This window comes from Struthio camelus, chromosome 18 (assembly GCF_040807025.1).
Source record: "Struthio camelus isolate bStrCam1 chromosome 18, bStrCam1.hap1, whole genome shotgun sequence".
Lineage (NCBI taxonomy): Eukaryota > Metazoa > Chordata > Aves > Struthioniformes > Struthionidae > Struthio > Struthio camelus.
Window position 1 is genome coordinate 11,879,443 of NC_090959.1, and position 25,914 is coordinate 11,905,356.

The 25,914-nt window shown below is 40.7% G+C and overlaps 1 protein-coding gene across 12 annotated transcripts in view; it reads left to right on the top strand.

Moving 5' to 3' along the window:
- The window catches only part of DOK5 (docking protein 5), a 45,106-nt gene extending 42,524 nt beyond the window's left edge, over positions 1-2,582 (top strand). For 4 of the 12 annotated variants that reach the window (XM_068912687.1, XM_068912683.1, XM_068912690.1 and 1 more), the window contains one exon: positions 1,902-2,581. In XM_068912687.1, the coding sequence (XP_068768788.1) occupies positions 1,902-1,972 (71 nt within the window). In that variant the 3' untranslated portion in view covers positions 1,973-2,581. Of the gene's footprint in view, positions 1-1,901 lie in introns of all 12 variants that reach the window. The other 8 variants (XM_068912682.1, XM_068912688.1, XM_068912684.1 and 5 more) reach the window with 4 other exon arrangements.
- The last annotated feature ends 23,332 nt before the right edge of the window (positions 2,583-25,914 follow it).

Sequence of the window (25,914 nt, forward strand, 5' to 3'; positions counted from 1 at the left end):
TCTTGAGACCCTCTTGTGCCATGGTGGTCATCAAGGGACATCTAGTGGTTACTGGGCATATGGCTGAGCACCAAGCACCATGCAAGTTAGGGGGACCAGTGGTCACTAATCAGGGTCTGCGGGAGCACTGACTGACCTCTTCCTGCTGGTGAAATGCCCATTTAGTTCAAAGCACGTGTCAAAATTGTGCTTTAGTTGCCTGAGATAAAGGAAACCAGTGGAAACAGCAGCGTCTTCCAAGCAGTGCCAGAGCATTCTGTGCCTCGTTCTCCAGGGGCACTGCTGGAGTAACCTGTGCTTTCCAGTGCAGAGGTGCAGGTGCTTAGTGCCTCTCAGGAGCTGGCCCTAAACGAGCATCCTGTAGTTATGCATGCTTTATTAGTTAAAAAATAAAAAAAAGAAACTTATTTGTTTTTTAAAACACTTCTAATGCAGATATGAGCTGACTGAATCGTTCAGAAGTCAATGAAATAGATGTATAATAAGCAAGGTGGTAAACTTTGCAGGAAAAACTCAGCAGTAGTACTAGTACTAACATTGAGACTACTACTAACATGGAAATATCATTTGCTGACATCAAGCATTCAGAAATCAGTAGTCAGATGCTTTAAAACATTTAGAAAAATGAGCATCTTTGGAGTTTTTTATACTTCCCTCTCTTCAGACAGTAGGACTTTCTTGAGGAGTGATGAGTTAGACATTTATTTTGTTTTTTTAATAAAGCTAGAGACTCTAAGGATTGGAACTGTCAGAACATGAAGCATCACAAGCTGTGATTAAAAATGAAAAATGCTGGCAGCCCTGAGTTGAATAGCCCTGTTCCATTCTTATCTTCTGATTTTCAGCAATTTGTAAATAAAGCTAATCATATTTTTCTCTCTTTTGAACACTAGAGGGAGCAGGCAACACATTAAAAAGCCCTAAGTAAGCCCTGCAAATGCTTCAGAAAAGGGAAGAATAATAAAAGTAGTACTGACGTGCCTGCTTAAGCTTGTTCAATAAATTAGGGCATGGGAAGATGACCTGCTGGTGGCAGCCTGTGACACAAGAACAAGACTGCTGGCAGCACTCTGGCACAGTCACTGTGCCTTACTGTAGAGTCCTTTATTAAAACAGTAATTCAGCCTTGAGCTGCCGTAAGATCGGTAGACTGTAGTGGTACAAACCACATGTTTCATATTTAGGAAAATAGCTTGCGGCTTAAACTGAAGAAAAGGATCCTAGCAGATTCTCCCCATGAGCATGGGTGAAAATCTTTGAAAAATCCTGGCCCTCAAAACATAAAGCTGTGCAGATAGCATTGCAATTAGGAAGGCTGAAGTTACTGTCTCTTTCAGGTGTCAGGGCTACTATTTCAGTGGTATCTTGAGCATTTCTAGATTAGGTCACCAAAATCTCAGAACGCTCTAATTATTAGTGAAGAAATAATTGGTATAAAGTAACTGCTATACTGAGTTGTATACTTCCCATATATATGTGTATATATATATACACACACACATATGGATAGCAGCATTTTACTCACTGAATGGCAGGTGCTATTGAAATTTTATATGCACAAAGTTTCTTTCATGTAAATTGGACTCTATGGGATTTGAATGGGATCTCTTTTCACTCTCTCATACAAAGAAAAGAACTGGTATTAATATTTTGAGATAAAGGATGATTTTTATTTTAAATGTCAAGTTGGAACTTCTTAAAAATCCATTTTCTCAAACTTTGTTCTGAAAGAACTGTGAAAGAAAGTCCAAGTCTCCATATTGTTTGAGACAGCAGCAGATTGAGCAGATGTAGGTGTAATTAAAAGGCAGTAATCTGTAGTTCAGATAGTTACAATATGCAGCATTCTATAAAGGACTGTTCCTTACTAGTACTGTTCTATTTTTGCATTTGACTTGGAGAAGACGTTTCTAGCCCGATGAAGCTTCATCGAACGGACACTTTTCCCACCTACAGATCAGAGCATCGATAAAGGACCGTAAAGAACTCTACAAACTGTCTTCTGCTAAACTGTCCTAATGGATGGCTGTGATGATGATAAGCAAGGATGGAAACACTGGAAACATTCAGGTTGGATAAAAGATTCTTGCAATACAACTTTTTTTTTTTAAACCTTGGCAAAAGTTAAATCTGTTCTGTAGATATTGGGGAAAAAAAATAAAAAATTGAACAAACGCTCCAGTGTTTGTTTTCTATCTTACAGCCAGATAGAGAAGAAATCTCTCCCTAAATGTTTTAGATGTTTTTGTATGATATGTATGCTGTATATACACGACTTCTGTTTTATACTACTGTGGTTCCACTTTGTTTATTACAGCTGTGGTTCTCTGTGCACTCTGTAGGAGTCTTATGCTTCGTATTTATTGTAAAGTTTATCTTTTAGTTATGAACACTATTGTTCAGCCTAATCTTTCACCTTTGAAGTGATGGCCAGTTTTGAGCAGTTATTGGCTATTTTTTTCCTATTTGAAGCATGATTAAGACTTGATTTTTTTTTATTTTATTTTAAAAAGGACACTATCTTCTATTTCTTGTATTTATTTCCAACTCTGTAATGTTTAAAATAAACTTTTTCCCACTTAAGTTGTAGTACTTCATTTACTGTTGGTAATATCAGCATCACGTCAGCTATCGTGCAGCTGTTAGTGTGGCAGAAGGGAGGACGGAGTGGGAAAACAAGTGGTTTGCTTTGGGTCCTTCCTCTACAACCAAACTATTTCAACTGCTCTTTGGGTATTCTAGTGAAATAAAAACATGAATTCAACAACAGTCTCTCAATTCCACAAACAGTTTTGTGGCAGAAAACACATTTGTTTTGCTTGACAGTCTCCTTGTTATGTTCTGCTTCCAAAGACTGATACCAGCATCTTAATTTAACAGCTAAAGATTTTTCAAAAATTGTTTAGTTGACTCTTGTGTGCTACACCAAATGGTGAGGAATTTATAAGTGCTGTAGATAGAAACCTTTTTGATTATTCTGAAAACAAGCATTGCATTTAGCTAAGCAGAGTTAAGTCATTTGTTAAGCTCGAGTACAAATGACTTAGTTTAACAAGTCAGGCTGATCACCTCTGACCAATTATTCCTGCTTACTTAGCAAGCTTAAGGACTGGATCTTATTTTGATTGCCCCAGTAGGGAATTTGGTGTCTCTGCAGGTTTTTAATTGAAAAAATATGGCATGCAATTTTAATGACAATTGCATCTATCTAGGAATGGAGAATATTATAGCTAATCTATCAGCAGATATCCTGGAAGAGGGAAAAAACGGTAACGGTCAGTATGGGTTTGTAGAGAGTGAATTGGTTCAGCATAACTCACTCTTTCATACAACAGAAGTAACTGTCGTGGTTTGAGTAGAAACATCTTAACTTGACTTTAACTGTGAATATGAAGTTTTATTTAAAAAAAAAAAAAATCGGGGAAAACATGGTGTTGATCATGACCCTCGTGATGACTGTAAAATGTTTCAAAGCTGTACTTACATATTTTGAGGGAGCTATACTCAGAGATGCTGTTGGTGGTCAGCTGTTGGAGCAGGATATCCAGAGTGTAGTGCTGTTCTCCCTGGGTCCAGTCATAACAAATCACCTGGGTGAAGCAATAAGAAGTATGCTTATTAAAACTATGATCTGGACAAATGAGAAATGCAATAGGGACAAGTGCATCTAGGTGAGACTAATTGCCTACACAAGCATATTATGGGGTGGGGGGAAAGGCAAGAGCGGCCTGTCAGAAAGGGCTGTAAATGTTTACAATTGAACATGAGTTGTCAAGGTCATGTTGCTGCAAAACAACTAAATGTCAAAAGATATTTAGCTAAAGTATTTCGCTTAAGACAGCTGAAGTAAAACTTCTGCTCTGCTTAAGGCTGGCAAGGTCTCAGCTGCAGTGCTGTATCTGGAAGGGCGGCTCCCAAACTCATGTGCCCAGCTACCTAAAAATAACTGTATGCTGTTAGAGTTGACAGTGTGGGATAGTTCAAGCATTTTTTGGGTTGACTGTGTGCTATAAAATCCATTTACCTTCCTTTATTCAGTATATTTTCCTTCTGTGAATAAGGGAGCAGTGGAAACTTCCGGTTCAATTCAGTCTTTGTTAGTGTCCTGAAGTAACCAGTTATTCCAGTAAGCTTTTTAGTGGTTTGGGTTTAGCATCTGAATATGAGTTTGATAAACCTATGATTATTTTGCAGAACACTGGAAAAATGTAAAATGTTAGATTTCTCCGTCTAATAGGGTTGTACTAACAGAACTGAAGGTGATGGAAGCTTTCAGAAAAGCAAACTGATTAAGCGTGGGAAAGGTAAATAGCAGCATGCGTTTCTGAAGGAGAAAAATCAATACACTATCCTTGCTTAAGGTATGCTGTATGTAGTGCTAAGATAAGCTTAATTTATAGTAAATAAGGATTATATTCACTTTATTTCAGAGCTGGACTGCTAACATAAATGAGTGATTGAAAAGGCATGTTATGACTAATAGGTCTTTTATCTTTCAGGTTTACTTCTGCTAATGTATTCACTTTAAAGCTGACTTTATCATGGATATGACAGTTCAGTAAATGCTTTTATTCGCCTTTCACTTATGCAGTGATTGATATAGTAAGACTTTACCTGTGGTTGAACAGTCCAATTATAAAGAAGACAAAAAACACTCTAACCTTGGCTTTTAAATGAAGAGGCCTTAAATCAACTAGATCTGATTTTTTTTTTTTCTAGTGAAACCGTCTGTGATGGGTAGTAAAAATGGCCTAAAAACAACTTTGTGTTAAAATACTCTGTATGTATGATGTGTAATATCAAAATGTTACCTCTTTTTAATTTGAGGTTCCTATGACTACGACAGATTAAATGACTTATCTTTGCATTGTTACTTACTCCCTTAGTTGGCAAGGACATTAGCGAAGGCAACTGAAGGGATTTGCTCCTCACATAGCTGCTGGCTTTATGGTGAGGGAAAGGTTTCGGTTTTATTTGGAGGTCAATTGTTTAGACTGTACAACAGATTATATACATAAAATAGCGATGAGGTGATGATGCCTTTGCACATGCCAGTTGGGTGCTGCTGGTACCTGGTAGCCTGGGAAAAGCAGATGTAGAACTGGAATGGAAATGGTTCGTGTAACTGAGCTATGCTCTGAAAAGACGCACTTGAGAAGATATTCTGCAAATCCATTTGTAGAACTGTAGAGCTTAAGGATGCCATGGATTCAGACTGAGATCAGCGTGAGGAATCCTTGAGAATTATATTTTCTTCAGCCTCTGCTATATACACAGGCCATCCATGTTAATGAGATCTTATAGTCTTTTAAGCTTGTCCTGTGTGTAAAAGGATGGTAACAATTTTATGGGCTAGATTCAACTGCCCCTCCAAATTCTGTCGCCACCTCTTGTCGTCTTCAACCTTGTTTTTTCTCAAATGAACGCAGATCTTCCTAACTTTTTCAAAGGCACAAAAGCGTTCTGTGAAGTCATCCAAACCAGCAGCTTTTTGGCTCTGTATCACCTCTCTCATTCATATGGCAGTAAGTAATGCTGTGCTATTTATTGGGCTGCTGTTCCTCAAAGATCTGACAGAAATGTCGTCACCTCTGAGCTTTCATCCCACAAAAGATCAGTGAGCAGTCTGCAAGTCATAATAGAGGAGAAGAAAGAATATATTTTAGGGGTAAAGGAAGTGGTCTGAAAATAAAGTGTAGGCTGCTTACCCCACTTCAAATCTGTGTTTTTTTTATCTATTGGGCAGATATGAATAAGCCAACTAGTAGCAGCCCAGGGAGTAAATGGAGATGATCCAGACTGCGGCAAAACTCTGCGGGTAATGATCTTAAAAGGCTAATATTGGAATGAAGTCCCTTAGGAAAAAAATGTCCCGATGTCAAGACAAAATGTTTTTTTGTAGATATCTTATTACAGGTAGCAGAATGCAAATGCCATTATCTAATATAGCATAGAGGGCAATGTAACTATCACAAATCATTGTGCTACTGTGAGAATTAGGATGGCTAACATCCTCTCCCCTTTCATTTTATAGACAGTGACAGTGTCATGCAAGGATTTTGTAATAGTTGTTCAAGGCCTTTGTTCTAGGTGAGACAATGGTCTAGCCTGGCTACCTCAGTGTGCATCTTGGTTCTTCTTCCTGTTATCCTTTCTTATTAGTTCCAGCTGGTGGTCTCCTGGAGTGTTTGGTTATTAAGAGACAGTCAAATGGCCTTCCTCTGCTGTTGGAGGAAGGCCCTATGCAAGATGGGATCACTTCAGAAGTACTAATAGAAAGGTAGAGACCACTTAGGTTAGTTACTGTGTTTTCTTGGACTGGCAATACTTACTTTTTTTTTATTCTCCTTAGGATCTATCTCATAATTCAGTGAAGTGCCAAAGTCTTTTCGGACGTGTACGTGAGCATGGTCCACATACTGCAACTGGAAATGAACAGATCAGACTGAGCATTTGACACTCCCATTCTTACTACTTGGGGTATGCAGACACCACACCAGCATTGTTCCTTCTTTGTGACAAAAGTTTCTAAACTTGGAATTAACAGTCCTACAGGTTGAATTTTTTTTAAAGCTGTTTGAAAAGAATAGCCACTGGATGTTCAGTAGTGTGCTAAAAAATTTCCAGGAGGCTGCTCTCGGCCACTGTTGAACACTTGCCAAGTGTAGCGAAAGGCGTGCTGCAGCTGGGTGTGTGCATGCCTTGTGCTCATCAGACAGCTTTTTGCTAGGACAGACCTCCAGCTTACCCTTGACTTCATGCTGAAGTGCTGAGATGAAGTTGAGAGGCTCCATGTTGCAGCGACAAAGCTCCTCTTGACCAAAAAAAAGCAAAGGTGCAAACAGCAGCTCTGAGCACCTGCAAAAGCCGCAGTGAGAAGGTGCTGAAGGGAGCAGAGCCTGGGTCTCTGTGGCCTGGGCTGGCCTGGCAGGACAGAAAGAGGGCCCTTCAGTAATTTGTATTTCCTGCTGACAAGATTTAATTTATAGAGTGGAATTCCCCTCAGTAATAATTTAAATATGAGAAATTTCAGGAAAATTAAAAGTCAAGAAATGGAACGCATTTGTCAGAACGCATCAACTGCTTCATACTGTTTCAGTAACAAGTTGCTTAAAACACTTTAAAGGGTATTGTAATATCTCCTTGAGGGCATTTCACAGAACTTTCAAATAATAGGGAAAAACTCAATCTCATTTCTTACTACTCAAGATCATGTTTTTGGGAGTAGGTTTTCTATATTTCAGAAAGCTCTCTAACTGATAAGCTGCCTATATCATGGGACACGGTGGAGGCCTGGGGCTTTTTAAATAAAAAATGTTGAAGATGTTACTTTCATCATACTTCAAAACCTACTTTTTTTTTTTTTTTTTAATAAAGACGACTTTTTTTTTTCCCGCCTGACCAAGCTTTAACAGGGTAACTTTTGCTTCCTTGAGGGATAGGGGTTTTCTAAGTGGGTTGTTTCGGTGTTTGTCCAAGTGAAATGATTTTATCGTTAATGTTTGGAAAGTTGTTCATATTAATTATTAAAATTGTTAATATTTAGGTTTGCTTTCCCTTTTCACACCTAACAGTAGAGAGCAGCATTAATATTTAAACAGATGAGCATCTCTTGAAGTTTGTGACTTGCAGCCATAATGCTGTTAATTTTAATAATCACACAGATGAAGCTAATGCAAGAAGTTTTGTATCTGAGTGCTGTTGCTGAGCAATGTTGGAAAATGAATAATAATTCTGCTGCCTCAGGCACTGAGATCAGGGGTCACTATGTGATATTTCTATGTATTCATTAACTTTCACAAGGGCAGACTGATCTTCAGTTTCCGTAAATGCTAATGAACCATTTTCTTATTTTTAGGGAATATTTTTATCACTACCACTACCCATGTAGTCTTTAAAGAAAAGCTGTTTTCAAACAAAAGGCTCTAATTAGAATTTTAATATCAGCTGTATTGATTGCACTACACTTTCACAGTGGCTATACTTGATAGGGGAAAGTTTGTGGTGGCTTTCTCTGTAGTATTTAGTCTGTTTTTGCTTTCTGGTTTTTTTTCTCTCTCTATTTCTTGTCAAGCCCAAAAAAGGGAACAAGGTGCTGAGATATTCAGGATGATTGGTTTTATATGTTCAAAGGACTCAGCTGGGAAAGTGCTCATATTCAAAATCGATCTGGAAATCTGGGAAATAAAAGGTGAGTGGTGTTCATCTTCCTTTAAGCTCTAAAAACAAGTTATAGTCTCTCTTGTGAAATTAATTCCTGGTCTTAATCAAGGCATACGCTATTAAAGGCTTTGCTAGACACTTGAATGTGAGAACATAAAGAAGAGAATACCTAAAAATAGCTCAGATTGTGTTTGGCTTAGTTCTTTTTTTGTCTCAATAGATTTGCTTCTATCAAGGGCTAGAGATAATCCTGAACCTCCGTTTTTGAAGTGTAGGTGTGATCTCTGTCGCAGCCACTGGGCGCCACTGTTTCCACGGGAAAGCAGAAAGGGATCCGGTTTATTTACTTTATTACTGTCTGCTTGGTTCTCTGATCTTCTGCTAAACTGAGGTTTATAGCTAATAAAGTAAAAATATCTCACACTTTTTCTTCTTTATCTTTCTTGTGGCACCTTCCACCATTTCTTCCATATCAAGCCCATATACTTTATCTCTTACCCTGCTTGCATAGCAATAGAATCCAAGTGAAACATTTGGGTTGTTCTAAAAGGGGATCTCTATGGCTAAATCTTATAAAAAATACAATGGAAGCGTAATTGTATTGGAGAACTATATGTTCCTTTTGTACAAGCAAAAAAGGGGATGAATATCCTTTTCTGTGCGCTACTGCTGCTTTTGCATGGTATGAACAGAATTGAGGAAGGTGCCAACATCTGCAGTTTGCTGATGACTTGAGGGAGGTGTTTCAGCCAGGCAGGAGCTATTGTTTCCTGGAGGGTTACACACAGAAGCTAGGTAAGGTAGAAATACTTGGGCAACAACCAGGTTTGCCCAAATTTCTCCTGCTGCTTGCACCAATCTGAGAACTCAACATGTGTGAAAGAGCTCCGGCCAGCCTGGGTGCCCGCAGCACAGCACAGCCCCCTGCACGGCCAGCTGCTCGCCGGGGGGAGGGGGGGCAGAGAAGAGGAGTCTGGGGCTTGCCCTAAGGCAGATTGTTCATTTGTTTGTTTAAATTACTTCTGATTCCTCGTTGTTGTTGGGTTTTGTTTTTGGATGACACTAAGCACGTCTCCTTAATCTGGAGGTGTCTTTGGAGAGGAGCACAGTTCGTGGGATCTTCTGCCAGCCCCTGCAGCTCACCTCCTGCGGTAGCAATGGTCCAGTATGGTTGCGTTAATCACATGTTAGGTCGTAGTCACCTAACTGCAACTGGTCATCTCTGATGCCTCCAGAAAGCCACCTCGTAGCTAAAGAAGCAGTGTCTGAGCAAATTCATCTCAAGTGAACACTGAAAACAGGGAATGCAGCAGGGTTATCCTACCCCTGGGTTTCAGGGAAAGGTAGCGACCCAAGGGAAGATTTTTATACTCTAGGATGGGGAAACCAGCAGCGTTTCTCTCACTCCCTCCAGCCTGGCACTGCCCTATGTGCCTCACCACAACAATAGGATGGTTAATAGGTGTCTAAGCAGTTCCTCCTGCAAATGGGTTAGTTTCTCATCTCAGACTCTTTCCAGTTTGGCCTGGGTGTCCCATTTGATTTGCATTTATCCATCGTAAAAATGGCAATAGCATGTTCTTAGGCAGGAGTCCTGAGGATAAACGTTCAGTAGCAGTGGTGCCATTTCCAGAAACAATATAGTAAGGACCACATAAAACAGTGTGAAAAGGACCTTTGTCCTGTTGGACAAATTATATTTTAGATAAGCCATAAAACAGAGACTACCTACCTGTGCTCATTAAGAAGCTTTTGGGTTTTTTTTCCTGAAGATTCGGAATTGCACCCTAGCCACATTTAAACTCTGGCAACTGCCTGCATTTTGTCTTGTTTTTCTAGGTTGACTTTGCCTGCTCTCCTATACTTTTATAGTCTGCTGTGAACTTTTTTTTTTTTCTTAAAAATACGTACTCCACCCCGGAGGTTCATGCATTGCTTATACACAGGGTATGAAAACATACTTGTCATTTATATTCCTCAGAGGTGGAAAATTATAGCTTCTAATAAGATATTATCTGTATTTTAAGATTGCTGGATAAAAGACATTTAAAATAAAGGCATGACTTAGCTAGACTGAGAGAATTTCACTAGTTAATATAGTTTACTGTATCTTTCTCTTTGAACAAAAGGTGCTTAATTTTACATAACTTGATAAAATGTATACAGACCAAATGACATAGAGAACTTTGTGATGAAGCTGGTACAGCCTTTGGAATACACTGTCCATAAAACTGAAGTAAGGAGTTGCATAAATCCTTATTTCTCCATGTAAAGACTCAGCCACACTGTATTATTGATGCATGGTCTCTGTTTTTGGCATGTTTAGTAAAATGAAAGGATACGTACTTTTAGCATAAATGAAATATACAGATGTTCTGTAAAGTAGGAAGGTAGCTCTTCTGCCCAGGTGACACAGTAGGAGTTGTAGGGAGTTGTAGGGACCTGAGCTGAAGAGCTCTGGTGACCCTTGGTGCTCTTACTTAATATCCTTTTCCTCATGTATTTGACACCCAGTGGAGACCAGGCCAGACATTCATCTGCTTTTTATACCTGTTGGGGATAGGCCCAAAGGATTTCTGGATGTTGGGATGTCCCTGGGCATAAGCATCGAGGAGGAACTAGAGCAGCTTGTGAGGCAGTTGTGTCCATATAAAACCTCTGCAAAATGACCTCCTTCCTTCAGCCAGGTGAGCAGACAGAATTAAAAAGCTGAGTCTGCTGTCAGTCCTGACTTTACCTCACCCTGCAACTGCGACAGACTGCAAACCAGAAAACGTGGCCCAGGCCTACTTTGTGAAAATGAGCTGCACTGCTTCTGGTGTTTCACTCTACTCAAGCCTTCCTCTGTACTAGTATGCTCATACCAATATGATAAAGACTAAAAAATTATGTCGGTCACTACCCGCAGCTTCCAGTCTCCTTGTAAAGTGCCTGCAGCTCACCCCTTCCATCGAGGGGACCTGGCTGCTGCTGACCCCTCCTGCAGGAGGACTAGTGGTCATTGGCATGGGCCCTGGAGGGTACTGGGGTGCCCTCTTCTAGTTCGGATATGGACTTTCAGTGGTAGTTCTCAAGAAAAAAAAGGTCTCCTTCTCTGCTCCCTTCATCCTATGTAATTCCCAGCTGGGGCTGCAGTATTCTTCTGGAGAGATTTGGCCTCATTTGCGGGAGACAAGGGCGCTGGGAAATGGACTGGGCAAACACTCGCTGGTGGTCCCTCTAAGACACGAGCAGCGTTCCTTTTGGCGGCTGGGAAAGAGAATCGAGTGCAGTAGCCAGGCAGACGCACTCTATTAGACACACTGTCAAGCAACGTGCTTTAACCTGAGCCTACTGCGCATTCTTACTATTTTATTCCCTTTCTTCTCCAAGACATTTGCCATTTTTACAAAATCTCTTTTCAGTAACAAACTAAAAGAAGAGCAAGACATGTAGTTTAAGAGTGGTTCAGTCATCCTCCTTCCTGAGAGCCACGGTAGGTCTCAAGCATGGTTTATCTTTTTTTTTCCTGCTTCAGAAAGTTTACAAATATTTATAAGAACAAAACGCTACTGTGGTAGACCTTTGCTGACCTTTTGCAGTTGGCTGATAAGGATCAATCAACACCAGGGTCTATGTAGAGCAGCGTTATATAAAATAAAAATTCCACTTACCTTTGTTTGGGGGTTCTGTTATTTATAGCATTTGTTTAGCCCATGTATTATTCAATTGACTTGTTTACAGAGTGAAACAAAATCAATCCAAAGTTGCTTTTCCTTTGCTACACGTGACTGTCAAATCCTTGTGGAAAACTGCCTGAATTGCGTGATCTATGGTTCACAGTGAGAAGAGAACATTTAATTAGAGTTTAATTATCTTGAAAGATTTGAAGCTCTTTGATTGCTTTTGTTTTACTTCTTAACTTACTCAGAGCTCTCTGTTGAAGAGTGCCTACATTTATAGCGGAACCAGGTGCACAGGTTGAAACTGCACAGTTCACCAACACATGAGAATGTATTTTCTCTTCAGTCTCGTGCTTACATGTCCATCTGTCTAACTGACCTCTTAGCAAGAAAAGTAAAATATGCATCTTAACTTAGGCCTGATCCTGAGAGCTGCTCACTGAGTACGTAAAAACCATCTGGGTGGACGTTATGTTCTGTTTCAGTCACTGTTTTTAAGGCCAGAGACAGGACTCTCTGAAGAGCTGTGATTTGTGCCATTGAAAGCCACCACTTAACCCATTCATTCAGGAGCTACTAATGCTCTTGGATCCCAGTGCCTGATGTCACACTAACTGGATAAAAGTTTTCCCTTGGGGATACTTAGGGGTTTTTTGGTTAAGTATATTTAATTTGAATTAGTTCCCGAATCTGGTTCACTCGGGGCTTCGCAAAGGCTGCTGCTAGCGCAGAGAGGGCTGAGGCAGAGGCAGGGAGGGGTACAGGAGACAAACTGCTTTTCGCATCAGTGCTGGGCCGTGGTGGCTTATGAAGACCACTGAACTGTGGTGCAAAGCCTCATTTGATTCAGAAGTGAGACAGAGAAAAGGCAGATATTAAAGCTCATGGGCAGAATTTGCCACTGAAAATCTTGACATCTTGAATCTTAATGTCGTTCAGTGTCAAGAGAATTTTTGGATTTGAGTTTTGCTCAGGTTTTGGATCTAAGTTTCACTTTCATTTTGCCAAGGGAGAATAGGATTGTTCACTAACTTCTAGTAAGTTAGACTTATGCTATTTTAATGATAACAAAGATTTCTTGCTGTAGGATGGGGAGAATTTGGCTGGAAAAACTTCTTACCTATAAGAGGTAAGGAATTAAGAACCCATGAAGAAGATGCATTTGCAGAGGGTGATTTTTCTCTTTTGCATATTTTCTTTACCCGTGTTGTTTAACTGGGGATTATTTAAATAAAAGCATATAGTGAATTATATATATAAGAAAAGGCTGCCTTCAGTGTCAGACTTCCTCCAGGCTCACTCCTTGAGCTGCACAGCCAAAAATAAAACCTGACATTTGAGCAAGCCCAGGTAATGTTTGTGTTATTTGCAATAGTCACTTCTTAATTCAACCTTAAACTGGGAAAGTGAACAACTGAGCCACTGAAGGCGACAGGAATCCTTTCCATTGATATTACCGGGCTGGATCAGGCAACCATTTATTAGCACTCTTGGGATTACACAAAGTCAGCATCGAATGACAATGGCATTATTACTGGCTGTCGCTGGTAATGTCACTGTGAACATTAGGTCTGTAGCACATAAAATGAAGCAAGAAGTCCAAGCACCGTAGGAATAAAGAAAGAAAATCCTAGGAGAGGAAAGTTCGCAGTGCTATTTTTAATCTGTTTGAATCTATTAATTGGCTAGTAACAAATCTTTATGTATTATTTGGTTATATTTCTATGCCAGTTAATTTGTTTGGTCATGATTAGGATATTCAGAAGAATAATACTAGCTTTTTCTTGTTTTATCAGAAAAACAAAATCTGATGTGTCATTACCCATGAAAGGTTGTGAGCGCTCCTCCTACTTTTGACATGTGTTCGACCGAACTTTTCCTACCTTGTGGACCAAGAATACAAACTCAGGTACTCAGGTAGGTACTGAGGATGTAGTTTCACCTGCTTTACAAAGTGTGGGAAGGTTTTGCAGGTTCAAGATTCAAAATATATTCTCTGCTTGCCAAGAGAAATTAGATTTGTATCTTCTTTTAATTCTGTTGATTTGCAGTGTTGAGCTGTAATGCTACTTCTGTTCTCAGGAGCAATATCTCATCCAGGCCTTATTGCAAAGGAGAAAGAAGCCAAACATAGGTTCATCGGAAAAGAAGAGACAACTAATTCAAAACACATCTAAGAAAGCTGGATGTAATTAAAGACAAAAATCTGTACTTAAGCAATAATACATTAAGCTGGAGACAAGTTGTTTTATGATAGTAAAATATGAGCAAGCTTTTTTGGGGCGGCCACTACTGCAGTAGCTCTCCAGCAAAGATGCCATATGGATCCTTTGAGTGCATCTGTCGGCACCTACCACCTATCTGCAACCTCTGCTCTTTGACTGCTTGGAGTTATTAGAAGCAGCTGCAGGTTAAATCAACTCTTGGCTTGCTCTGAGTTGGATCAAGCACTGTGTCAGTGCGCAAATGCGTGCAGAGTAGGAAATCTGGCTGCTGCTTCTGTGGGCAGGGAATTACCATACAAACTAGCAGACGTTACTGAAAAAGGAAGGCAGGAATTGAAATGCACAGGCAGTGAGAAGTTTAAACCCTGTTCTTGTCCATGCAGTTTCCTGCACGTTGCGCAGTTCCTTTTCCAGTTTGCTAAACTACAACATCTTTTTTTCCCCACCACTATAGAGAATACCCTGATCCAAAACACTTTCTGATGAATCTCATTAGGAAGGAATCATTCAGCAGAATATCTGTGTTCTAACTGCAATAAGACCTGAACTATCAATTTATAATTTATTTTCTTGCATTGCATTTTTCACCAGTTTTGTAACTTGTGAACAGGTCAGTGAGCAGTTGCTGTTCAAAAACCCCAACAAATATTGACTTTGATATGGTACACCTGGCGTGTTTTCACAGTGGTTCTGTAAACACATCCTGATGGGACATAAAGAGCCCGTATCATTCCACACCTAGCAGTTTGTTACCCAGTTTACATACTGTTATATTACCTTTGTGAAAAGTCACAGTCAAAGAAGTTAGGGAGTTCCTCAAACAGGTAATTGCACTGGCTTTCCCGTGTGGGTGGGTTTGAGCTCTCTGGGTGCTGAATGAGGCAGAACATACTTTTTGACGTTGCAACATGCTTAAATTCTTCTTGTTTTGGTTCTTTGTGTGAGGGAATATTTCTTTTATATCTCTCCTGATGCCTTCAAAAATCATCAGCTGGAGCTGGAGGAGCTGAAAGTACTGTAATTGTCCAAGTGCCAAACACGGATTAGGGTAAAAAGAGGTGGGATAGAAGTAGATGAGCCACACGGCATTAGCCTTTAAATGAATATCTCAATAGTTAGGTGTGCCAGCATTGGGAGGGTCCGAGCTTCTGGATTTTTTTTAGTGAACTCCAACTCGCAAGTCTGAACCTGTGATAGGGAGCACTGTTATTCTGGTGCACAAAGCAAAAGCTGGATCCTAGCAGCTTAGAGCCTGGAAGGTGCTCGGGCGTCACGAGGGTGAGTCTGGCATTTCCTAAGTCTCGAGCAACTGTCTTCCATAGGAAGGTCATTGCCCTGAGGTAGGTGAGGGTTGAAATGGGAGCCAGATGCCCAAGAACGGGCTTCTCGCCAACCCACTATGGCTTCAGCAGAGGTGAGAGAGAGCACTCCTTCCCATCCCTCCTGTGGATCTTATTAGATGATTTTTTTTTTTTCCTGTGGAAAATAGATGAAAGGGGTCTCACATATTCTGAAGAGCACTAAGTCCAAGAGCACTAAGCATTCTCTCGTTTTATAATTTCCTGTCAGGACCGTGTTTCTTCCACTCTCTAGCAATGTGGGAACCTCTTCAGAGAACAATTTGGTCTCTAAAGTGGGCAGCTGGCCAACATGCAATGCTGCACATCTGTTAAAACATGAGCAAGAACGGCAACTAGTACTCTTTCCTTAAAATAAAGAATTAATCAGGCACTTCTGAGTGAAATAAGGCAAGAGTGTTGTTTTTCTTACCCTGATGAAACTTAGCAGAGATTTCCAGCTGAAATACTGTAATATCACTTGTTTTTCCCCTTATGTCCTGTCAATTTTGAAAAACCATGCATTCAAGAATGAAAAGTTGTAGCTAAATTTTATTTGCCCTCTCTTACCAGCAACCTGCAGGGTGCCGCTGAAATGCCCTTTTATACTATCCTTCAATGGTCAATCAGCTGGTTACATAATAAACCCCTATAGGGGTATCTATCTGAAGCATACAATGATGTAAAAAATACGCAAATGTATTAAGATGTCTATTTCCACCTAAAATACTGTAATTTCCATCATTTCTTTTTCCCTCCCTTCTCCAAGCATTTTCTGCAGCGCACAGAGATAGAGATATATTTTGTTAAAAGAGATTTTAGATCATAAAGCAATGTGTCGGTGACCACCATCAGAATGAAGAAAAGGGTATTTATGATATACTGACGCTGATCCATAGAATCAACAGCTTTTGTCACTGTGGTCAGCCACTGTCTTAACAGCCCTTTGAAGAGCATGGGCTTGATAATTTGTTTTATAAAATTACACTGAATTTTGAAGAACCTATTCCATTGAAGTTGCTTGCATTGTAAATAAGGCAGATTGGGGTGCAATTTAAGTGGTGCAGGCCTAGCTCAGGAGAACATCCCAGATCTTCATTTCATTTCACTGTTACTGGTCTTTTGAGAAGAAGAAAGAATTGATTGCTGATTTACATGCTTTGTCTTTCATTGTGTTATATTTCTGCTGTGCAGGGGGTCACAACAGAGCCTATTAACAGCAACCGAGGCAGAACCAGCTGATGTTCTTACAATCACATCAGATTCTCTTCAAAATTGCTGCTAGTTGCTTTTTCTCTGTAGTTGTCTCCAAAGTTTGCAGTCTGTTCTCCTAGCCATGACTAGAATTTTAATGGTCTTGCAGTCTGTTGTCTGTTAGGGTTTTTATTAGTATTAATATGGTCTATTTTTCTAGCTATCTGTTTCACTATACTTAATTTCAAATTGTTCTGAAGTACAGGCTGAAGGGTTGCTCTCAAGCCACCATTTGCTGAGAGTCCATTTTAAAGCCATTATTATAAGCCGCCAACGAACCCTCATATTACTTTATGCAGCAAAGACGAAGGACACATCCAACTGACTCTCCACTTCTTAGAAAAGATTTTTAAAAAGATTTCAGCACTATAGTAAATGCCTAAATAGAAGATTTTTCAGAGTGATTACACCTCACTGTTGAGATATACTGACTATATGTAATCTGCATTTGAGTTTGCACTGTGGTTATGGTCTCAAAGATCATTAAGCATTGTGAAGATCACAAGCTTTGTGAAAGACAGAGGTTTTCAAGTGAGGGAAAGGCTGAAATATGAACTAGACACCGAAGAGATCCCTACAGGGAAAGATGCAAGTGGAGCTCCTTCCTGACTGTTCACCCCCGGGACACAGATCCCAAAGAAATGAGAGCCCACTAGTTGTGTTGCTTGTAAAAGGTGTTTGTTTACCCGTGCTCAACCCCGCACTAGAAGATGATTTAAGGAATGACTAGAGAGACAAGTGTTGGAGCCCCTCTGGCTGCCAGCTACCCACAACAGAGAGAGTTTTCCTGTAGCTTTCGTTGAATAACAATTTTCTTATGGGCCCAACATCCTTTCGTTGTCTTTGTTTGTGGCTGCCAGGCCTGCAGAAGTAGAGCTGCCGTTCCTTTCTGTGCCGTGTAAATCCATGGAAAGCTGGACATGGGGAAGACATGACAGAAACGTGGAATTCCTGCAATGCATCTTTTAATTTGATATTTAAGAAGAAAAAGAGATTGTTCTGTTGCAACAGATCAGTTTCACCAGATGCAGCTTTCATAAGGAAATGCACCAAAGTTCATGATACCAAAAAGTCCCTTTTATAACATGTTGGTGACAGGTGCTCTGCTTGGGCAAAACTCCCATTGATTCCTGGCCTCTTGGGAATTTTGACAGAATGAAACTTTAGTGTTGTCCTCCCTCTTCCTGGTGTTTCTAGAATAACACATAATAGCGTAAGTGCATTACTGCCATCCGGCTACAGGAGGCTTCATTAATTTGATTTCTGAGCTCCCTTCCTTAATCAACAGTTTCTTATCTCCGTAATGTTTGGAACCGGAGCGTGAGATATGAACCTTTTTGCCCTAGGTTTGGATGAACGAGGCTTAGATTAAAGCGAATCTCTGGTCCATAGGCTGTATGGCATAAAAAAAGCAAAGCAAACCAAAACACAATTGCATTTGAAAATAACTTTGATGTTCTCTGGTGGAAAGCCTAGTTTCTGTCTCTATTTCTGTGATGTTTGTTTCTTGCTGTGTTTTACTTGGCTAGGAAAGAATTTTTCTTTGGCAGAAGCCAGGCAACACAAGAAGTCATCCTTTACAATTTACACACAGTGTGAAAAGCTTTATTTTCTTACTGGCTTCTTTCACCAGCCTGCAGCAAACATTTATCTTCCAATTCCACTAATGCGATGTGACTTGTTGTGACATCATATTTTGAAAAGCTGTGATTTAATGGGTGTGTGTTATCCCCCCTACCCCAACATGCATATGTTATGCAGAGATTCTAATCATTTAAAATGCAGGGCGTCCTCCTGGCAATTGGAGTTGCTGCTAGAGGCTTTTCCCCACTTGCTCAGTCATGACTTTGCACAAGTCCGTCATAAATAAACATCTTCGGCATCAGATGCATTCAAGATCAAGCAGAATTCCCTGGCCCTGCAATAATGCAGGGCATTGTAATGCAGATCACGCTGGCGAGATATAAGTTACACAGAATTAGCTGTACTGCATTAACATGTGCACTGAATCCCACAGAAATGAGAACATTGAGTTTCCTGTATTATTTTGCTTATATCAAGTATAAAAGGCCAAAGTAACACACTGATAACTTAAAGAAATATCCATTTCCTCCCCTCGCAGTACGGATCGAAGATAGAATTCGTTCCATCAGGGAAGCACCCTAAGGAAATTCTGAGCTGTCAGCCGGAGTAGGACTGTATATAAAACACCTCTGGCTGTATTAGTATTTGTGCCATTCCTGATGAGAGTCTTTAATCGTCACCATCTGATTCGGGGGAGACTGGAACATGCTACATTTTCTTTCCTGAATGAATTATGTAGACATCTGTTTTTTACATTTTTGTTTATTATTTTAAACAAATAGAATTGGCACTGAGCAAATCCTGTATGCTGTTTTCAGATGGGTTTTTCAAGCTGGGTTTACCCTGCCTGAAAAGAATTCAGTCCTGGAGGGACAGCTTCTTCAGGACCAGCACTTTGCAAGGCGAAAGCCGTCCTATCCCTTCTGGGAACTGCCTGCTCCAAAAGCCTCCAGGGCTGGAAGGGACATTGCTATGTAGCGGGGTGGCACCACCTCTGCAGTCCATGCTGCACAACCATCCCAACTGGTGACCCAGCAACACCTTGACGCCCAGCGTTTGCTCTCGAAAGTGGTGCTCCTCATAAAAAGAGGGGGAGCATGCAACAGGGTGATGATTGTCTTGATTTGTCTCTCACAGATGAAGCTACATGGCACATAAGAGATGAATAAGCAAGCATGGGGACTGAAGACAGTATAACTATACTAACACAGGGCTACATAGGGGCTGACCAGCCCCGTGCTGTGCTAACAGAGTGGTCACATAGGGAACCCAGGACGGTGGTCTCCAATGCTGTATGTAATACAGACCTGAATGTCTTAGGCTACGCAAAGCAGTGGTAAAGCTTGGAAACTGCTGATGCTGAGAATAAGCAGCACTAGCAGATGCTTTCAACCTGTGTTTACAGGTCTCTTGGGTGTCTACAGCTGCCTCCCCACGGCTCACCAAAGGGCATTAGGAAAGCAAGCATGTGGTCGCTCGGTTTACAATTGCACTCCCTCTGGAAATTGCTCAGGGATCTATTTGTTGAAAAGAGGTTGAAAAGAGTTTAAAAAGCAATGTGTTTGGGGGTTGGCAGTGAGGAAGGGAGAAGCAATCTCTCCTGACCCTCAGACAGCTGTTACTGGGAGGGAAAAATTTCTCTGCAACCTTCCTGTTTCCCCTGCCTTTACAAAGAGACCAAGTGCCTGGTGCAGTACTATCTAAGTACAGCAACATTTGGGACAATCAGTAATTAACCCTCTAAGGGAAGGATTCAGCTGCCCTATTTAGCTCCTGCAGCATAAGCCGTTGTGAATGATAACAGGCAGCCTTACAGGCTTAAGAGTAGGAGTGGCTATGCACTCACTGGGGTAATTAAAATGATTTGTGGCACGCTTGTTTCATGGCATGAAATAGTGAAGAGAAAAAGCAAGAAATATGTACTGTGCCATGTGAAGTTTATCATTGCTCTTCAGGCAATACAGGGCCAAAGTCAGCAGTGGTGTAACTCTGTTTACTCTACCAGAGTCCCACTGAGGTTATATTAAACCCACTATATCTACTCGGCATGTAGCAAGCCGGTGGGGAACTGGTTTAAAGAATTTGTTAAGAATAGCAGCTTTTTCTCATTAGTCATTTTAAAAAAAATCCCAAGGGCAAAAGCTACAAAAGCAATACATGTTAATGAGAGCGAATGGTCATTGTATATGGCAGGCTTGCTTAACCACCCACCAACCAATTTCTTTGGTATACGTGTTTTTTTCCCCACTGTTTACTAAGGTCTCTTTGCTGGCCTGCTCCCATCTCGCCTCTCTGAGCTGCAGTCCTCCAGAACTGCGCGTAACTTTGATTCAGATTTATTTTTCTCTAGTCCACGTTTTCACTAACTCCAAATATTCATTGCCCACCCTTTTTTGTTCTTTTCCTCACTTGCAATTAGGTCTGCTTCCTTCTCATTCACAGCCCCATTGCTCAAGGAAAAAATTTTGGAAATTCACAGCTACAGGGGTACGTTTTTCAAGTTGTGGTTGGTGCTAGTACGCATTCACAGGCGAACTTTAAGCACCTAACTTTTGAGTGCTTTGCCTAGTCTCTCTAAAATCCCTATGCAGTCAATGAAGGGAGAAGAACTGTCACGTTGAGGGTGATCTGAGATGTTCTGCGCTGCCTACTGGAGGAGCTGCGAGTCCTCTTTCTAGTGAAAACAGAGAATGAAGGGTGCCTACACTGGACACTTTTGACAGTACAACTGAGATCAGATGACGTATTATGAGTAGTGATTGAAATGCACAGATCAGGCACCCACATGCACAGAAATTAGTTCATTTTGCTCCATCTTGATCAATCCCAGATTTACCGGCTAGAGAGGTGTGTATTGTGCTAAGTGGCTGTTAGAGCTATCTCAGGGTCATGGCCATGGGACTTCCCAGTAACCCCACCTTGTTCAGATCACACAAGGCTCTTGTAGTTCCCTCTACACCGTCACTAATTCCACATCCTTAAAAAACTCAGACCAGCAACCCTTAACAAGTGTGTTCTATATTGAGTAACTGGAGTTTATTCAATGTAGTGATACTGCTGTCATATCCCTTGTTGTTTCTGTTTGCCAGCTAAATCGATTTTTAGCCATTTGTAAGTGTGAATACCAGACACACAAGTCCTACTTCTCCCAAACTCTCTTTCTCAGGAGATCGTTGCACTCATATTTATCAGTTCAAAACAGACCTCATATTTTATCTTTCCTTTTTTTTTTTTTAGGCATCCCCTATTTCCTGTTTTAGCTTTACACTTTAGCATGTGAAAAAGCATGTTTTTAAAGAGCACATCTTAAAATTCAGAAACAAAGAATGTCCTATAGAACAAATTGTCCAGGCGGATCATGACAGTGAACCTGCAAAACTTGGCGCCTGTTGTGTGCACAAAGCTTGTGGATATGCAACAGCTGTTTAGTGGATCATCCAGTTCACAAAAGAACACATGCAAGTGCCTATGCCATTTCTTAAGAAGACAGAAAGGCATATATTTTCATGAGGACACCCAGTCTTTGTAATCCTGCCTGCATATGTCTAATTACATAGTTAGAGAAGAATGTTACTCTTTTCGGCTCAGGTACAAAGATTGAATTCAGTCAGGTGACAACATCAGGGAAATAGAATAAGCCAAGAGGCTCCCCTTTTAAAAACAGCGGAAACAGGGGTGCCGATTTCTTTCCGCGTTTAAGTTATATTCTATAAAATTAAAAGCAAAAGAAAACATCCTTCTGGCGATGTCCTGAATGACAGGGTTTGTTGCCATTTCTCCTACCATTAAAGCACTACTGTGTGTGTCTCCTGTAGAGCAGAAGCAGCTTGCAGGCTGGCCCAGGCTCTGCTCTTAGCTAAACTGCATGCAGCCATGGGGAGCTGGGAGCAGAAGGAGCCCATTCTTAAGTCTGTATTTGATATTAGAATTTGAAAATGTCTTTATTGACATTTAAGGGAGGACCTAATCTCTGAATGATGAGAGGTCTGCCAGTACCTTGCCCTTTGGGTGTTGATCCTCCGGGCTGAGTAGTTGCCGCTGAGTGTCTGCTTTCTGCAAAGCGCCCACAGGATGTGTGCGAGGGCCAGGCAAGGCAACTGAGGGGATGCTTAGTTTGCAGGGCCAGGCTGGGAGCATGCATAGAAACCATCCCTAGGGCTGCTTTCAAAGTGCTGAGACCCCGTATCTAGGATGGTAGAATAGAGACGTGGAAGAAACGGTTCGTTTCTGGCTGCTGCAGGGTAAATTAAGTCTCCCCATTTCCCTGTCTGTAAACAAAGAACTTTACAAGAGGAAAACGTTCCCTGGCAGGCTGAAGATCATTTTACCAATGAAGCAGAGCACGTTGGTCAGATGGGAGGCACTGGGTTGTGGTTCCCTGCCCTCGCCCTCGTCTGTAGGGCCGCAGGAGAGCAGCATGCACCCCTCCTGCTCGCCACACACGCGCGCAGCTCGTGCTGGCTCGCGGACCCCTGAATGCAGCTGTATAACTGTTCATGCATGCTGAGAGCCTACTAGCTCTCTTTATGATCTCTATGTTTTCCTCTATCAGGGGTACATGGACTATTTAAACCACTTCCAACTGTAAAGTTATCCCTCGTGTCTATTTTTTGGTGTAATGTCCTTGTGAAAAAAAAACAAACAAAACCCCCCAAAATGTGAAATTTTAGTATGAAAGATATGTCTTTATATCCTACTAACAATGCAAATTTCCTAGTTAATATTAACACTTCATACTGAATTAACCAATTCTTTACCTAAAACACGTGTGATAAGAGTTTGTATATACCACACAGGAAATTTAATATATGTGAATTAAGATGCTACTGCTCTCTGCTGTGAGCATACCATGCATTTTGTTTTGGTGCATGGTCAAACATGGAATGAAGCAATTTAGCCAAAGGAAATGATAAGCGATGTAAGTTATCTTCACCCTATGGAAATCTGCAGAATGCCAATAATTTAATAAAACATGTGCTTGCTAGTTCAAACACTTCTAACTCGCTCTGCAGTGAAACCATGAGATCCAAGCAGAAGGTATGCTGAGATACTGTGCTCGCCGAATCAGTAAACTGCTGAGTACCTAAAATCATCAGCTACTTCAATTATTCTTGGTAGCAGGAAGTATCTATATTTAAATAGATTTTAGGATTGTGACTGTAAACAGGAAATGAAAAATAAAAAAAGCTATGTTGGAACAGAGAAATAAAAGCAGGTGATTTCTAACTAATGTGAGAAAACTGTTTAAAACTGTGAAACTGAAGTAAAAATATAAAATGGAAGAAAAATACAAAGAACTTCTTGCTGGTGGCAGTGCTGAGGCTGGCAGGATAGCTGATTACAGGTAAATGATTGAAGCATGACGAATGCATATGTGTACTTTACATCAGTAGTGTATGCATTATGTATATCAGCAGTATGCTTCACATGGGAAGTTAATGGTGCAGTATGTCAGTATGTGATACTGACACCTTACAAATTATGTTTGCCACAATATTTATGTATATCGGCTGCACAAGGAATATTTTCAAATCTATGTTCCCATTATGGTTAATGCATGCTTGAAATAGATATTAAAATGCATATTTAAAATAACAATATTTCTCTTATGCTTATTGTCTAAACGGGGGGGGGGGGGGGGGAGAAAGGTGTAGAGGATCCAAGAGCCTGAAGCAAGAGTTCAAGATCCCACGTGCCTCTCGTGGGGGGAGGAACACCCTTAGCTCCCAGGGTGACAAGTACTGCAGCGCAGACCTCAGCTGAACTCATGCAATGCAAAGAGTTAGTTATTCCATGAAGAAAAGAGTTGGAAAGCCAGTAAAAGATGAGGCGTAGAAATCACAAGAAATACAAACTTGAAAGTCTTGGTCTCTGATTGAACTGCAGTGGGATATCAAAGAGAGAGACTCTTTCCCTTTCCCTGCCGCCGGTAGGTAACGTACCCTGGGAAAGCAGTACCCACGGCTCTGAAGCTTACCCAACTTTTGTTTATTCACACATTTCAGGGAACTCTGCTGTGTATGATTACCATCTGCCCCCCAATCAGTGAGTTCACTGCAGCCCCTGGAGATCAGTGACAACAAGGGGGGCTGGTGGAGAGCATGGTGGATGGGCCACTGGTGCCGCTATGACAGACTGAGCCATAAAATGCCAGTGCAATCCCTATGGCTTGAGCTTATAAACATCAGACTATTGTGGTAGTGGACACATATTTTTAGGGACAGCCGTTGCATGTTGTCCGGCATGTCTGATGCTCACCTATGAAGTGGCTCTATTGTTTTACCGACTGTGCAGAGCTACACGTTTCCCTTTTTTCTTGTTATACTTTGTTCCAGAAACAATTTGTGCTGAAATCAGCACTGAGGCATCCCTCAGCTTAGAGGGGGAAGAATCCAGGCTCTTGCCTGACGGCTCTTCAAAGTGGATCACAAGCTTAAATAACAAGATGGTTGGTGTGAAAGCATTTTTGCTTTCATGTTGAAAAAAGATTTTCTGGCAGTTTCCCTTCTTTTGCTTCTATTGTGAGCAGAAATGCACATAATAGCAGTAATGTAACTGATATTCTTCTGGGATGAGTGAAAGAAAAACAAAACAGGAGATCTGCTCATTGTCTTTATTCATCATAATTTTTCATTTCCAGGCAAGTCAATTGTGCAATTGTTTTACATCTGTCTCACAGCAACCGGGTGAAAACTTTTGAGAAATTGAGAAGACTTCCCCAAACTGTGACTTCTTCAGGAAAACCAAACATTTAGGTGTCCTGTCAACTGCTGCTGTATCTCACTAGTTACTGTAGAATAAAAAAGCCTTTATGCAAGAAATTGTTACATGCAAGGGCTTTTTTTCTTTTTTCTTTTTTCTTTTTTTTTTCTCCAGTTGTGAGAAAATGCCCAAACTCTGAGCTGTTACGAGAAACTTTTATGTCTGTAAGAAGAACTTTGATCTTCATTCAAGATTTAAAAAGTTAAATTCTATAGGACCCCACAAAGTTTAAAGTTAACATATCCTTTGAAATCAATAGTAGTGTATAATTATATAATATTTCTTACCGCTTAAGAAAACACATAGCATGAATCATGGAGAATAATTCTAAGGCACATTTTTGAATTTTGTAAGAATATCAGTTGGGTGGTCTAATTAGTAATTTTGGTGGCACAGTTCTCACCATCCATGCTCCACTTGTTTTCCATTATGAAGTTCATTATGATGATGGTCAGATACCATTTTAAAGTCCCTGGAAGGTTATTGCACAATTTCATCAACATTAATCAGAAGAAAAAAAGCCAGTCTGCTATGCTAACACATACCTATATTTATTGCTCTAATACATAAAATGCAGAATTGAAGTGCCCAGATATTCTTCCTGTTGCTGTTCCCTTTTCTCTAAGCTCTAACAAAATGTAGCAGATGGTTAAATTTACTGTATCATCTCTGAGCAGCAAGAAATAAGGTGCTGACTCTGCCACTCTTCAGTAACCCAGAGGACTGCAGCAGCAGAAAAGCCAAGTAAGAGCCCCGTTCATTAACATGATCTTTATCATTCCTGCAGGTGCGCTACAGTCATTTTCCTCATTCGTCTCTCGAATTTGCAAGCTTTAGTTTTCATGTGAGTAGATGGTGACCCGTTAGTCTCTGTATGGGAATGGCATGGCAAGAACTGGTGAATCTTATGCCTCAGATAAACTCTAC